General features: G+C 41.5%; 1 protein-coding gene across 5 annotated transcripts in view; it reads right to left on the bottom strand.

Annotated features, from left to right (window-relative positions):
• CNKSR2 (connector enhancer of kinase suppressor of Ras 2) overlaps nt 1-14,926 on the bottom strand; it is a 368,883-nt gene that overhangs the window by 44,429 nt on the left and 309,528 nt on the right. The window contains exon 21 of one of the 5 annotated variants that reach the window (XM_039540984.1): nt 13,879-13,976. The exons of the other annotated variants lie outside the window; for them this stretch is intronic. Coding sequence (XP_039396918.1) covers nt 13,951-13,976 — 26 coding nt within the window. The 3' untranslated portion in view covers nt 13,879-13,950. Of the gene's footprint in view, nt 1-13,878; nt 13,977-14,926 lie in introns of those variants that run through there. 5 annotated transcript variants of the gene reach the window in all.

Below are 14,926 nucleotides of genomic sequence, written 5' to 3'. Positions count from 1 at the left end.
TTTTCATATAATTAGGTTTGGAAAGATTTTGATTTTGATTGATAAATGTCAGTAAACATCAATTTCATCATACACACACAAACTGAAGAAAAATATTCCATTGATAATAACCAAAACATATAAATAGGCAAAGAAAGAAAAACACTGCTCGAGAACTTATTAGAGTTTGATTTAAGGATATTTGCTTTGTATATTGACGTGATGCTGACCAAATTTGTGCTTTAGTGGTTATAAAGCTTTAAGTCTTTAAATCTCAACATCTGTCGTTAAAGAACTACTATCTGACCTCCACACTGTCTGCCCCCTGCAAAATTTTCTGCAAATTTAAAATCGATAATAAAAAATTTCAAATTACAACACAGATTTTTAAGCTTTTAATAACATCCATTAAAAATTATATAAGGCTTAAACTTGGTATCTACACACTGCCCTAATATAAATCCAGAATACAAACCTTACCTACATGAACAGTGCCAACTCAAGTAAAGTACATGAGTAAGGGCTGCCAAATCAGGCTATAGGAGTTAAACCATCATTTCAGATAGAGCAATAGTAGATCATTTGAACCTTGTGTCACAAACTTCCCCAAGCCCTAAGACCTGTGGAAAGAAGTAACAAACATAGCTCACTTTATAAACATCCTATCTGGTTGTTAATATCTGAAGTAAGGGGGGAAGGGCTAGCTCAGTGGTTTGAGTATTGGCCTGCTAAACCCAGGGTTATGAGTTCAATCCTCAAAGGGGCCACTTAGGGATCTAGGGCAAAATCAGTACTTGGTCCTGCTAGTGAAGGCAGGGGACTGGACTCAACTCAACTCAATAACCCTTCAGGGCCCCTTCCAGCTCTATGAGATAGTTTAAAAAAAACCTGAGATATACCTATGTTCTTCCACCATTAAACTTCAAAATGAAATAAGAAGGCTAAGATAAAGCTTGAAAAATAACCACTTAACATACTCAGCAGCAGAGCTAGTCAAAAGCTTTCCCAACAAAACTGTTTTCTATTGGAAAACGTGATTCAACAGAATTGAAACATTCCACAGGAACATGTCTCATTTCAGGATGAAAAAAACTCTGAAATTTTTTCACAGACCTAAAATCCTGTTTCCCAACCAGCTCTACTCATTAATTTTGAAACCCTTTTTGGTGATAGTGGAAACAATTGCAAAACTTCTATCTAAGTGAATGGGACTTGACTTGTGCAGAGACTGTGTAATTTGGCAATTCTACCCATCCAGGGGCAGCGATTTATTTGGCAAACAATCTCTACTCATTTACAAAATATTTTTAGGTTTTTGCATTAACATCAATCATCATGGTAAAGACTGTTCTAGTGATGTCACCGGTAATTTTTTATGACAACTTCGCAAGGCTATATTCATGGAGATACATTAAAATACTCAGATAAAACAGTGATCTCATAATGGAGACGATAATCTGATGACTCTCAACATCAAAATACACCAAAAGCCAGTATGAGCTTGATTCAACTCCCATTGAAGTCAGTGGAAGTCTTTGACTTCAATGGAAATTGTATCAGGGCATTTATGCAGCTGTAAAAAAAAAAAAAAAAAAAAAAAAAGTCCCCAAAGAAATTTGCTTCCCTCTGCCCCCCCATTACACCTTGATGTTTTAAATTTAGCTTTGAATAATAAAATTATCTGTGGGTATCTAGCCTAGTAGAACAATATCATGAAAAATACTCAAATGCCAAATTGATTTTCTTGTTAAAAATGGATCCAAAGTGAATGGCTGGGGTATATAAGTGGGGTGGAGAGGAAAGAACCACAGAAAATGTTCATCCCAAGTTAGGGTCTGCTCTGGAGTTTAATACATATGTGCTGTACAGTCATTTAGTACAAGTTTTTTCCCTGACAAAGCTTTTTAAAGATTAAATATGATTTTCATATTAGACTATAAGCCTTGAAGTCAGTACAATATAAATGCTACTTTTGTGCCAAATTTAGAAGTCACTTAAAATTGTTAGAATTTTAAAATGGATTTTGATATTTGTGCCACAGTATCTTAATGGTATTAATTCTAAGTAGTCTAAATGATTAATAGAGTATGTGGGAGAACTAGGGCATTAGCTGAAGCTTTTAAAAACTTGAGTTTCAAATAAATAAGGTATTTAATCTGTAATATACCTCCCCCATGTTTTAAAATCTATTCTTGTTACCCTCAAATGATCAATCAGAATGATTTCCCTTTGAAACTTTTCACAGTACCTGCCTTGTTCTTCTGGGATGTAATAGCACAGGGATTAGCCCCTGATGTATGTAAAACCTTTGCATAGCCCTATGATATACTCATCTAAATATTACTGGAATGTGTAAACCTAGTAGTATTACTGTCTGATATGCTGGAATTCTGACAAGTCTTAAATTTACAAACAGGGGAAATATCCCAAAAGAAGCCTGTTGAATTTTCTTCCCCGGATTCCTATTAACCCATACAAAATTAATTCTACACTTCAGAAAACTCACTGGAAAAAATACTATAGAAATTTGTCAGCAAATCTCTAATTGATTCCCCCCCCATCATATTAATAGATCAGACCTTTAAAATGAGTCAGGGCTAATATGTCATTTTATACTTTAAGAGGCCAAAATTCCCTCCTCTATAATCAGAGAGAGATAATTGGTTGTCTTTATTTTGAAACAGAAATGCCCAAAGTGGGCTCCAAGTCTGGCCTTCCAGTTAACATGCAGCCATTTTGGCCCTCCTCTTTTTGTAACTACAATATGAAGATGAAGCTGATCATTTGGTTTATGTTAGGGTTGCCAACTTTCTAATGGCAGAAAACCAAACACTCTTGCCTCTCTCCTTTCCCGAGGCCCTGCCCCTGCCCTGCCCCTTCTCTGAGGCCCCACCCCCACTCACTCCATCCCCTCTTCCTCCATTGCTTGGTCTCCCACTCTCGCTCATTTTCACCGGGCTGGGGCAGGGGATTGGGGTGCGGGCTCCAGCTGGGTGTGGGGGGCCAGGGATGAGGGGTTTGGGTTGCAGGAGGGAGATTTGTGCTATGGGGTGGGGCTGAGGGGTTCAGAGTGTGGGAGAGCTCCAAGCTGAGGCAGAGGGTTGGAGTGTGGGAGGGGGTATGGTCTCTGGGCTGGGATGCAGGTTCCACGGTGGGGCCAGAAATGAGTGGTTCAGGGCAGTGATGAGCTGCCAAAATACTAACAACCGGTTCCCTCCTCCTCCTCACCCCAGGAGGGGTCATGCCCCCCCCGGGGGGTCCTGTCCCATCCAACCCCCCCCATGTTCCTTGACAGGCCCCCCCCTGACCTATGCCCTATCCACCCCCTTCCCTGTCCCCTGTCTGCCCCCTGCCACCCCATCCAACCCCTTCTCTCATTCCTGATGGCACCCGGGAACCCCCACCCCATCCAACCACACCTTCTCTCTGTCCCCTGACTGTCCCTGGAACCCCTGCCCCTAACTGCCCCCCCGCCCCATCCAACCCCTGCTCCTTCCTGATTGCCCCCCGGGACCCTTGCCCCCATTCAATCCCCCTGTTCCCTGCCCTCTGACACTAATCACCCCCGCAACTCCCCTGCCCTCTTCCCACACCGGCTCCCTGCTCCCTTACCCTGTTACCTGGAGCTGGGGGCACAGCTGGGCTGGGGCTGGGGTCGGAGACACCCAGCCCACGTCGGGGCCGGACCAGGAACCGCGCCACCGGGCCGACCCGGGGCGAACAGGAGCCGCGCTGCCGGGCCGGACCCCGGGGGCCGAACAGGAGCCACGCCGCTGGGCCGGACCCGCACCGGCCGGCCCAGACTCTGGGGCAGCAACCGCCGCCCGCCCGGACCGCCCGGACCTCGGGACCGGACCCTGGGGCAGCAACGCCGCCGGCCCGGACCCCGGGACCGGACCCTGGGGCAGCAACCGCGCCGCCCGGACCCCGGACTGGACCCTGGGCAGCAACCGCGCCGCCCGGCCCAGACCCCGGGCTGGACTCGGGCAGCAACCGTGCCTCCCGGCCCGGACCCCGGGGGCCGAACAGGAGCCACGCCGCGCTGCCCTGCCCGGCGAGGTCGCAGCTGGACCCCGGGGGCCAGGAGCTGCACCGCGCCACCCGGCCCCAGGGACCAAGGTCCGGCCCCGACCTCACCCAGCAGCCCAGCGCCTGGAGCCCTCCACCCGCTGGCGCCCCCGCCCCCAGTGCAAACTCACCTGGTGGAAGCCTCTGCTTTCTTCTCAGCCTCCCAGGCCCACTGGTTCAGGGTGAGGGAGGAGACTCCAGTCTAGGGCAGGGGTTTGGGGCATGGGAGGGGTGCAGATTGCAGGCTCTGGGTGGGGTGGCGCTTCAGATGGCTAGTTCCTGGCCAATGGGAGCAGTGGCCTCCCAGAGCTGGGCAAAGGCAGTCAGGGAGCTTGCCTTAGCCCCACTGTGCCGCCAACTGACTTTAATAATAATCTCTATCTACAAAGAAATATGTAAGTACTAACAAATGCTAAGGTTGTGTAGTTTAGTAAGCTAAGGTTGTGTAAGGTTTAGTTTGGACTAAATAATATGCATGAGTATAAATGCTAGGGGTGGTTCTTGGCCCATGGGAAGCTGCCAATGTACCCCCCCCCCCAGAATTATAAAATTTGAGTCTCTGTTATGAAGTATGTGCATCCATTAAGCGGCAGGAAATATTCTGAAATTTCTCTGCTTCAAAACTTAATTTACATTCCATCAATAACTTCAATACTATTTGTTTGTCACTTCTAAATGCAATGCATCATTCATTTCATTTTATTTATCAGACTCTCACTAGGATGGATAACAAATTTACACAAAATCTCTATTCATCTTCTCACAACTCAAAAATAAAAGTAAAAAGTATGGCTTAGATTGTCAGACCCAAACTAAAACATTTCTAAAAACTCCCCTATAATACTGCAATTAGTAATAGTTTTCCATCTGTAATGCAGAATTTTTTAAAGTCTGTTTCATGAATGCTTAAATCCATTACATCATACTATTTAATAATATAATGCTAGCTATTTTGGTGATATGGTATTCAGTATTTTCAATCAAAACTAATGAGTCAGGCCCAACAAAATAATTAGATTTTTAAAATTAATAGATTCAGGATTCTTTTTATCTGCCCTCTATCTTTTGAGACTTCAGTGTGCACTTGGGTCATGTTCTCAAGCTTTTCACCACAATCGTGAGACTTGGCAAAACTGAATATTCAGGCACATGCCAAAAGGGTTACAAAGAAAATATCAACCAATGAATGAACTACAAGCATCAGACTCTTGAAGATCAAATGCCAAGAGATAACTCTTAATTATTCACAGACCTCCAGAAAATATTTTGCTGCTTGGAAATAGAAGGATGAATATGAGCCGCACTACCGGATCAGGGCTGTAGAAGTAGACAGACAGAAGGTGTGTGACCTGCATGCTATTTGTGAGCAGACATGGGTGGGAGCTACACAGGGCCGGCTCCAGGCCCCAGCACGCCAAGCACATGCTTGGGGCGGCATGCCGCGGGGAACGCTCTGCCGGACGCCGGGAGGGCGACAGGCGGCTCCGATGGACCTCCCACAGGCGTGCCTGCAGACACCGGAGCCGCGGGACCAGCGGACCTTCCACAGGCACGCCTGCGGGAGGTCCACCGGAGCCGCGGGACCGGCGACAGCAAGAGCGCCCCCCGTGGCGTGCCGCCGTGCTTGGGGCAGCGAAATTGCTAGAGCCGCCCCTCGAGCTACAACAGCAAAACATTGTGAGGCACCTAAAGTTGCAGGGCAGGTGGTGACACAATCCCTCATATGCTGGATTGCACTCTGGAATGTCAGAGGGTATATACATTTTTAAAACATTCTTATACACACAATGTCTTATTAACATCTCTTCATTGTAGCTGTCTCAGAAACCTTTAAGATTAGGCTAAATACCTGTTGTATGTCACTGAAGAGATGAATGATCACAATTCTGCATACATCCCCTTTCTAAGCAGCTTCCTCACATAGTGGGCTGAGGTTAAATTTGAGAGCTTCTTTAAAAACATTTTTAGTGAGTTTGCTGCAAGGGGATTTATATAAATGATTAAACCTTGACTGTAATGCATTAATTTCAATCTCTCACTGAAAAAAAAATGTAAATGCAAAATTTAGAATAGAAAACAGTTTTTTAATTGTAATTTATACAGCGCGTTCTAAAAAACAAGCTGTACGTCTTTCCCTTGTGCATGCAAAATACATATTTTTAAAGTAAATCATGTAACCTCATTTAAAAGAATTTCAGTATATTATGCTTTAAAATGAAGGCATCTTTTGTACTTTTGCAGAAAATATCTGCAAACATGCAAAGAGTTTTATACTTTGCTGGAGAGTCATGACAAGCTAGTAAACCAGAGAGCAATCACACATCATTTAGTACTATAAATTAAGAATCTCGTCGGGACAGGACGTAAGAACTAATGGCCCAGATTATGTACTGCAGAATAGTGTGAGAAGGGGTACTCCATATGCAAATCCATCCTCCATACACAAACAGGGCTACGGCCTCACCATATCATCTGCCTCCCTGCCCAAATTCTGGGGTTTATGCGGGGGGCGGGGGGAGAGGTGAAAGAGGAGGGGGAAGAGGATAGGAAAGCCAAGGACAAGCCATATGTTGCCCTCTGCTCCATAGCACTTATCAGAAAAAGTTAATTAATGCAGCCATGGAGTATATTAATTTATCCACCTATTCCTTGCCCCTCCCCACAACCTGGGGACAGCCAAGGGAAGTCTGTGGCAGCATGGATATATTAACTCCCTCCACTCCAATAATACAACTTGGGGTACACTCTGCAAGAAATCCTTTGGTGAGATTGCTAGGTAGGAAGCCCCCTTCCGTGAAAGGATACAATTATAGTCATATAGTCTAAGCAAAAAACTTCTTTACCTTTGCAGTTAATTATATCTTAAAACATTAAAAGTGAAATAACTTATAAAATCTACTGTACATATACTCTTTATGCCAGTCATCTATTTTTCTTGAAGCTTGGGCAATGGAAATCAATTAAGGCACCAGATTTGTATGGGTAGATACCTACACCCATGTAAAAGATCACTGAAGTAAAAGGGCACCTGGCTAAGTCAGTTTTACTTTTGCTAATAGCCAGTATCATTTCTGAATTGCTACCTTGTAAGTGATGCGGTGTTTGGCTTTCAAACACTGCAGAAGAATGTTTGTTTTCACACTATTTTAAAACCAGTGTACAGAACCTTTTACAATGCCCTCTGGATTTACAAAAGCTTGTTCCCCCCACCCCAAATTTCAATGTTGTGTCAAATATAATGTAAACAGTAATAAAAATAACAATAAAATAATAAATAATAATAATACTTAGATTGCAAGCCCTTTGGGGAAGGGACAATCTTTTTCTGCTGTGTTTGTACAACACCCAGCACATACATACATAATGCCTAGCTCTTATATAGCACTTTTCCTCAGTAGATCTCTAAGTGGCTTACTAAGGAGATCAGTATCATTATCTGTAAGAGGTTGCCCATGCACAGGACTGATTTCTCTAAGTGAAAATCTTTGTAGGAGTAGTTTATGGAAAAGTCCATATGTTATATGGGTAGTAGACAAACATGTAAGTGAACAGACAGGAAACAGTTAAACAGCTTTTAATGGAGTGCGTGTCTTTTCAGGGATAGTAGCGTGCTCTTGAAAGTTTAAAGAAAAGCTTATCTAAAATATAATAATTACACAAAACTGTAGCTCCTATACAGGGAAAAAAATGGCACAGGGCCAAAAGTAGCTCTATCAGCTTTATAGTCTCTGGAAGAAGGCACATTAAGGTGCATGCTTCAGGGAAAAACTTAATCTGACTCGTCCTTTGCTTAGTTGGTTACGGATAAGGCCAGGATGAAGTGAAAGCAACTTCTCCCACAAGTGAGCCATTCCTAATGAAACCACCACTGGAGAGCTGCAGACAGAACATAGATGTGGCATTGTACATATTTTAGGAAATGGCAAGATGTGGGGGGCATCCTTCTCTTTCCTGCCATTCCCGTGAAAGAGGAAAACTAAAGTACACTAGGCAGTAGTTCTGATTAAGCAGAACTGTCCAGTCTTCTGGAAAAAAAATTAAGTGGGAGTTGATGGCACTCATTACCTCACATAATGGGGACCCCAAAACGTTCAATAATGCACAGTGAAACCTGTACAAGAGACCATTCTTATTAGGCAAATACCTGCCTTAAGAGGCCATCTTAAAGTATCCCTGAATATATAGAGTAAAAATTTGCTTTGGCCTTATTAGAAAGCCTGCCTCTGTTAAACAACTAATTTTGTCATCTAATAAGACAGTTTTTTTATTGTATATGAATATATAGAGCTATACATGTGAAATTATATTTTACATTATGTAAAAAGAAGCATATTAAAATAACACCCAGCTGGACTTTGTCAAATCAGAGAGGTTGGGTTTTTCAGCCTAGATTAGCTTTTAAGAAATATTATGTCAACTAGATTAATAAAGCCCACAGGAATATGCACAACAGACAAAGTATCCTATTTGTTTTATAAAGCATTTTGTTATCCATTTAAAACCAAGAACAGATAATTCCAGAGCAGTTAGACACTGTCTTCTGTCACTATACTTTTCCATTGCCTCTAACTGCCTGAAAGTGATCTGCCTCAAATGATTTACCTCTCTAAGAAATAAATGAAAATATTTTCTTTGCACTATGAATTCACATCAGCAAACACATGTAAGCCACTGCAAATATATCCTAATATAATTGAGATGATTTTTAAAAAATACTCTTCAAACATTCCAAGCTATACTAATTATGAGTTAGTAGTGAGAGCTACTACTAAAAGTCTCAAAGACAATTAAGTTGTGGAATTGCTGCTGATAGTCCATAAATTAAAACAGCAAGAAGGGAGGCGCTCCAGCCACGGGGAAGTCATGATGAGAACCTTCAACCAAGCATTTAAAAACAGGTCAGATTGTAAAATGACACACAAAAATGCAGCCAGGAGATTAGCACACTTGAGTCACAGGCTGTGCCAGACAGAACAACAACAACAACGGGAAATGTTCTGATTTTAACAAAACATATAGTCCACACTGTAGGTTAGAATAACATTTTCCTTAGTGACCCTGAAGATGCTATACTTTAAGTCATCCATTAGGCTTCATGAGGTATGTTTCCAACCTGACATATTACCCATCATCTCTCTCATGCCTTCCTTCACTCATCTTAGACACTACATGACACACATACCTTTATTAACCCAAATAGTCACAGTGGGGAAAATATAACATGTTATTGGTCCTTTCCTGTCTGCTGGTGCAGATTTAAGCTGTTTAACAAGGTGGTCAAACCAGAGAATATATTTAATGGAGTCCTCTCTATTGGAAAACATAGTCAACGGTTCTATATCACGAAAGCATACCCTGTCCTACTGATTTCAGGCACACATCATCCTCAACTTATATTCACAGGAGCTTCACAGATGAGTGCTGTTCACTTCTGTATGTTTCACTACCTTTTAACCCCACTGTAAAAGTGAAAGGTATCCTATTTATAAGAAAAATAGAAAACAACACGCTGAAGGCTACATGGCAGAAACCCAGTTAAAATGGAGATGCTACATAGCCTTCATTATTTAAGCAAATATTGATCTTTCTGAGAAGTACTATGTTACCATTTGGTCCAGCTACTGGCCCCCTAGGGTTATACGTCATACAGTTCTTCATTAAAATGGAATGCCGCCTTGTCTACTTTAGAAAATGAAAAAAGCCTCATTGTTACCAGTTTCAAGAATCTGAAATACTTGACCTTATCCACAGTTCACTTTTTGACTAAAACACTCTCCCTCGCCAGGAGAAAAGGTTAACCCTGGGTTGTAACCTTCACTATGGAGATAACGGTCTCTCCCAGAGCTGATCACAGGCTTCTGCTCCTGGCTTTCCTTGTTTTGCCTAGTTGTAGCTTCCTGCACTCCCTCGCTATAAACACTAGGTGGTGTGGAAGCAGCAAATTCTAGTTTCTCTTAGTAACCATTTGTTGGCTGCTTTTGCTGTGCAGGGAGCGAAGAACGCAGTCCTGGCTGCACAGAGCTGAGAGATGCCAGCAGCAGCTGCAGCAGCTCCTGCCCTAGCATTCAACAAGGAGCTTAGATGAATCAAGCCCCAGCTACATTAAAGAATGAATTTTGATCTATGAACCTCCAAGGCAGCTGAGTTCCTCAGGCACAATGCAGATGACAAAACCCAGGACAAAGCATATAACAGCTGGAGACAAAGCATTCTTGAATGAGGGTTTCTGGCTGTGAAACAAACTTCCAGCGGAGAGCAGGTTAATCTAGAGAGTCTGATCATATTTAGGAAACACTGCAAAAACTTCCTCTTCAACACTCTTACTCCCAAACAACCACCCTCTGGCTTCTACTGTAGTAAGAATGACACAGCATTGACACCCGTTGTAGCCACACACATAAAACAAACAAATAAATAAAAACCTGAAACAAATACTCCAAATAGAGCTTTCACCCTGAAAAAGGAAGAGAGCCCAAGACTCCATGAAATCAACTAGGGACTTCAATATTGCTATCAGTTTTACATGGAAGGTGCTCAGATGCTATGGTGATGGGTAGCAGTATAAAACCCTAGGGCTTGCAAGGCTGTGGACCTAGAAGAGAAGGGCATGCAAAGCTTGTAGGGGCAGAGAGAGGCTATATAGGACAGGAACTTTGCAGAAGGAAACGAGTCTGCAAAGGGAAAAAATGGCCTACAAGGGTTTTTTTCTTCCACACATCTTCCCAAAATCCATAGATCTAGCTATGCAATAAGCAGTTTTGTTTTAAAATGTTTTCTATCCTTATTCTTTACAACAGGTTGATTCTATATAATCAAATTATTACTTATTACAGTGTCCACTGTGCCTAAATGATCAAAAAGATATTGCTAGAATTCATCTAGAATTCATGTGTTTATCCTCTGAGGCTAGGCCAAGGAGCAGCTTTAACCAATTAGCAGTTTCCTTTCCGGTGGCCGTGTGTGTGTCCTGGAGTGAGATGCTAGCCCACTGGGGGCCCTAAGCAGGAATATTTTTTTGTCCTCCCCAACATATAATAAACAGCGAATAGTGGCCTCCCTTGAAGTGCTCAGAGCTCTAAGCAATTGCTTAGTCTGCTTATGCCTAACACCGGACCTGGTGTCCTGTTAGTTATGGCAGCAGAGACTCTAATTGGTCCTCTTGTGGTCCACAGAAGGTAGTTCTAGTGAATGAGCAGGAAGGGAGCATTCCCTCTGGCCAAGTCAGTAGGAGCTATGCTCAATTTGTCGCTGCAGAGAGTTAGTGTTTATTTCTCTTACAGGCTAAATATTAGTATTAGTAATTCCACCTTCTCCCTCAAAATCATTGGCCCTATGAAAATGAGAGAATAATCATGCAAAACTAACTTTCAAATAGTAAAGAAAGTAAAAATGAAGTAAACTCTTTAGAGGCGAAAAGCAAATAAACTGTTCTGTCAAAAATAATTTTAGGTGCTCTTTGGCATCCAGTGGTGAAATCCATGTCAGGATATACACAGCACTGATAGGCCTGAAGGACAGTGGGTGGCAGGGATGTGATGCATAACTGTCTCATTCTGTTACCTCCATCTACAGTGAGGCAAATTTGAGAAGGCAGGACTTGTCCTTCGTGACTTAATCACGGATACGTAATGTGTTTTGCCATTCCCAATTAATACGTTCATCGTGTGCAGCCTGCTTTAGAACAAAACAAGAGGCGGTTTGCTCCCAATGAGGATGCCTATGTGTTCCAAAGAATCACCCCTGAACAATGTCTGCCTGTGTAATAATCTCAGAAGTGAACACATGCACAAATACACATACACCACAGGAGATAAACTCCAGTTAAAAATAACAATAAGCACAAGACAATGTCAATACAGAGAAAGAAAGTCTAAATGACTCATTAAGGAAATAAAAACAATAACCCGATTAGTAGTGCAATGTTAATGTGCTGTAACAAGGAGTGAAAATATAGAGATTGTACATAATAAAGTTAATGTTCTAACAAACCAACATAAGAAAGGGCATTCAGCATCTTAAACTCACCACAATGTACCAAGGTATGGAACCAGAGCAGGTACACAAAATCATCTATTGCAATGGCTCCTGCAATTCCTACTCTGAGCATGAAATAGTGATTTAAAGACACAGAGACAGATCCTCAACTGTCATAAATCAGTGGAGCTCCATAGAAGTCAATAGAGCAATGCCAATTTACACCAGCTGATGATATGACCGAGGGTCATAAACAAAGCACTGAATTCCTAAGCTGTGTGCAGTTGTCTGAACAACATTTTCCAAAAACATGGGATAGGGGATTGTAGTTTTAAATTAGTTGATTTTTTTTATTTTTTAATGGTGGGAATTAAAAACAAATGATTCAGCTTTAACACATATATATTTATCCAAAAGATCATAACTATTTGAGATTCATTAGGGCTAGGGTGACCAGATAGCAACTGTGAAAAAACGAGATGGAGGTGGGGGGTAATAGGTGCCTATATAAGGAAAAGTCCCAAAAAACAGGACTGTCCCTTTAAAATCGGGGACATCTGATCACCCTAATTAGGGTACTACTCTAAAGACTCTATTACAAGGTACAGGGTCATCTGAATCCCAACTTGGATCGTCTCTAAAGGTAACACTGTATATGGAAACTGGGGGTTATTGTTCTTTCTCTCTCTCTGTTCTCCCTGCTGGCCCTGAAAGAATGAATCTTGTCAATTTCAATTTTTTTGCTTTCTCACAACAATGGAGAAAGAGGGGCAATGGTGCAACATGCCCAAATGCACACATCATCTCAGCAAACTCAATGTTATGAGCAAGTTTGTGTCACCACAGCTCAGAAACTGAGATTCTACATTTTGGAAGAAGGTTGGCAATAAAATCCTGTCTGTCTATGGTTAGCACACAGGAAAAGGCCAGTACTATAAACAGAACACTGTAGCCATAGCAACAAGCAGTTCAAACTTTTCAACATGCTACTTGATATTTTCTTCACATTTTTATAGTCTCAGGGTTAATAATTCACCACGAGCATTTTGCCCTTCTAGCTAGTCATTAACATCTCTGAAATGCTTGCCTCTTTGGTAATTATTTGCTTTCCTAAAATTATAACACAACAAAACCAAACCAAAACAAACCAAAACAAAAAACCCCAACATGAGCTTGTCAAGGAGACCCTTTCAAAATGGAAACATACATGTCAATTTTGGAGAAGGGGCTGGAAATGGCGGGGGTGGGGTCGGGGAAGGTAGTCCAGATTCTGGCCTGTTCATCCAAGGTGTGTCCCTTTATTATTGCTGTGTGGTTTAAAATGCAACGACAAAAAGCTTTGCAACTGAACTTTAAATCACCTAAGAACACAGGTCCATAACAAAGTCTCTAAAGCCACCCCTAACTGTGTCAGTGCTGCTATTCTTTTCCTTTCATAAATTGGGATAATTTTATCATTTTTTATTGCTACCATTAAAAGCTCATTTGAAGGCCAAATCCCCGGGGGGAAAAGTAGTTAGGGTAACATGTTTTGTCTGTGGGTGATGGAGTTTAATCATAGCAAACTGCATCAGACATCTTAAGTTCTGACTCTTTAGTAGCCCAAATGTTACCCTATTAAATGTAAATGTTTGAAAGGTGCTGCAGATGAGTTGAAATGACAATTTACCTTAAAAAAATGGCACCAAGATTAATTAAAAGCCAGATACACATCACAGAATATCTAGTAACCATCAATTAAAAACATAAATATAGAGCAAAACTATTCACATCTGCCATGGAGAACAAAAAAATTCAACACTAATTCCAATATTCAGCAGTACTGTTAGGTTGACAGTTTAATGGATACCTTTTTTTGTCTGTTTTGTAGTTAAGTGAAACTTCTTTACTCTTTCCCATCTCTCTGCCTCTATCATTTCCAGACTCCATTCATGCCAACTCTGCCGACAGGCCCTCTACACATTTTGAGGGATTCAGGTTAGTAGCAATCACAGTTCCTTCAAGAGGCTGGTAGGTTATCTGCCTTCTTCACTGCTACAGATAACTTAATTGTAGCATAACCCCATAACTAACTGATGCAGGCCTTGTTTGCTGGCCCTTCACGATGGTTGGTAAATGAACTTTGATCGCCAACATATGTTAGAAGCTCTATAAATAATGGCGATGGATAGTGCATGAAACATGTAAGGGGTAGATTAGTCTGATACCAGCGTATGTACCTGTGGGGAGAAGGTTCCTCTGAAATCCTTGTTCTAGAGGTTAATTTGGATTACTCCGACAAAAAAACTGATCTCAAGATGAGATAATGTGCCATGAAAGAAGTGAATATGCTGTTTCAGGCTGATTTTTTTATCCCAGTTGTTCATGTAGATATCTTCTATGAAGTTCTTGTATAATAAATTGTTTCTTGTATTTTTATCTTTCAAATTATATGTTAGAAAATGGTGAAGAACTGGTGAAAACATATTTTACTTATTTTCTGAACTAGTCACAACCTGCTCAGCTGTCTTGTCAGGATTCTACAACCTACACAGTAAGCACTTAGGGCCTTGTCCTGCACTATTGAATTTAGTGGGAGTTTTGTTAATGATTTCAATAGGAGCAGGTTCTGAACTAGAAAGCCCACCAAATATGTCTCAAAGGCATGAGTGTGTTAGTGGAGATGGAGTGTGAGTAGAAATATAAAGGAAAGAGAAACAAAATCCATTAACTAAAAATTACTAGAAGGAAATAGTAATTCTGTGCTGTAACCATGGGTGTTCTGAAATCTAAGGTACATGACTCATCATTCTGTTAGTTATTAAGGAACTGTACAAAAAACAAATCAGAAAGGTCATTTTAATTGCATCTGCAACAAGGGTAAATTGTTAAATTTTAAAAGAAAATTAAAGAGACTATTCTTTTT

Source organism: Mauremys reevesii, linkage group 1 (assembly GCF_016161935.1).
Source record: "Mauremys reevesii isolate NIE-2019 linkage group 1, ASM1616193v1, whole genome shotgun sequence".
Lineage (NCBI taxonomy): Eukaryota > Metazoa > Chordata > Testudines > Geoemydidae > Mauremys > Mauremys reevesii.
The sequence above is the reverse complement of the archived record's forward strand: the minus strand, read 5'-3'. Positions and strand labels throughout refer to the sequence as shown.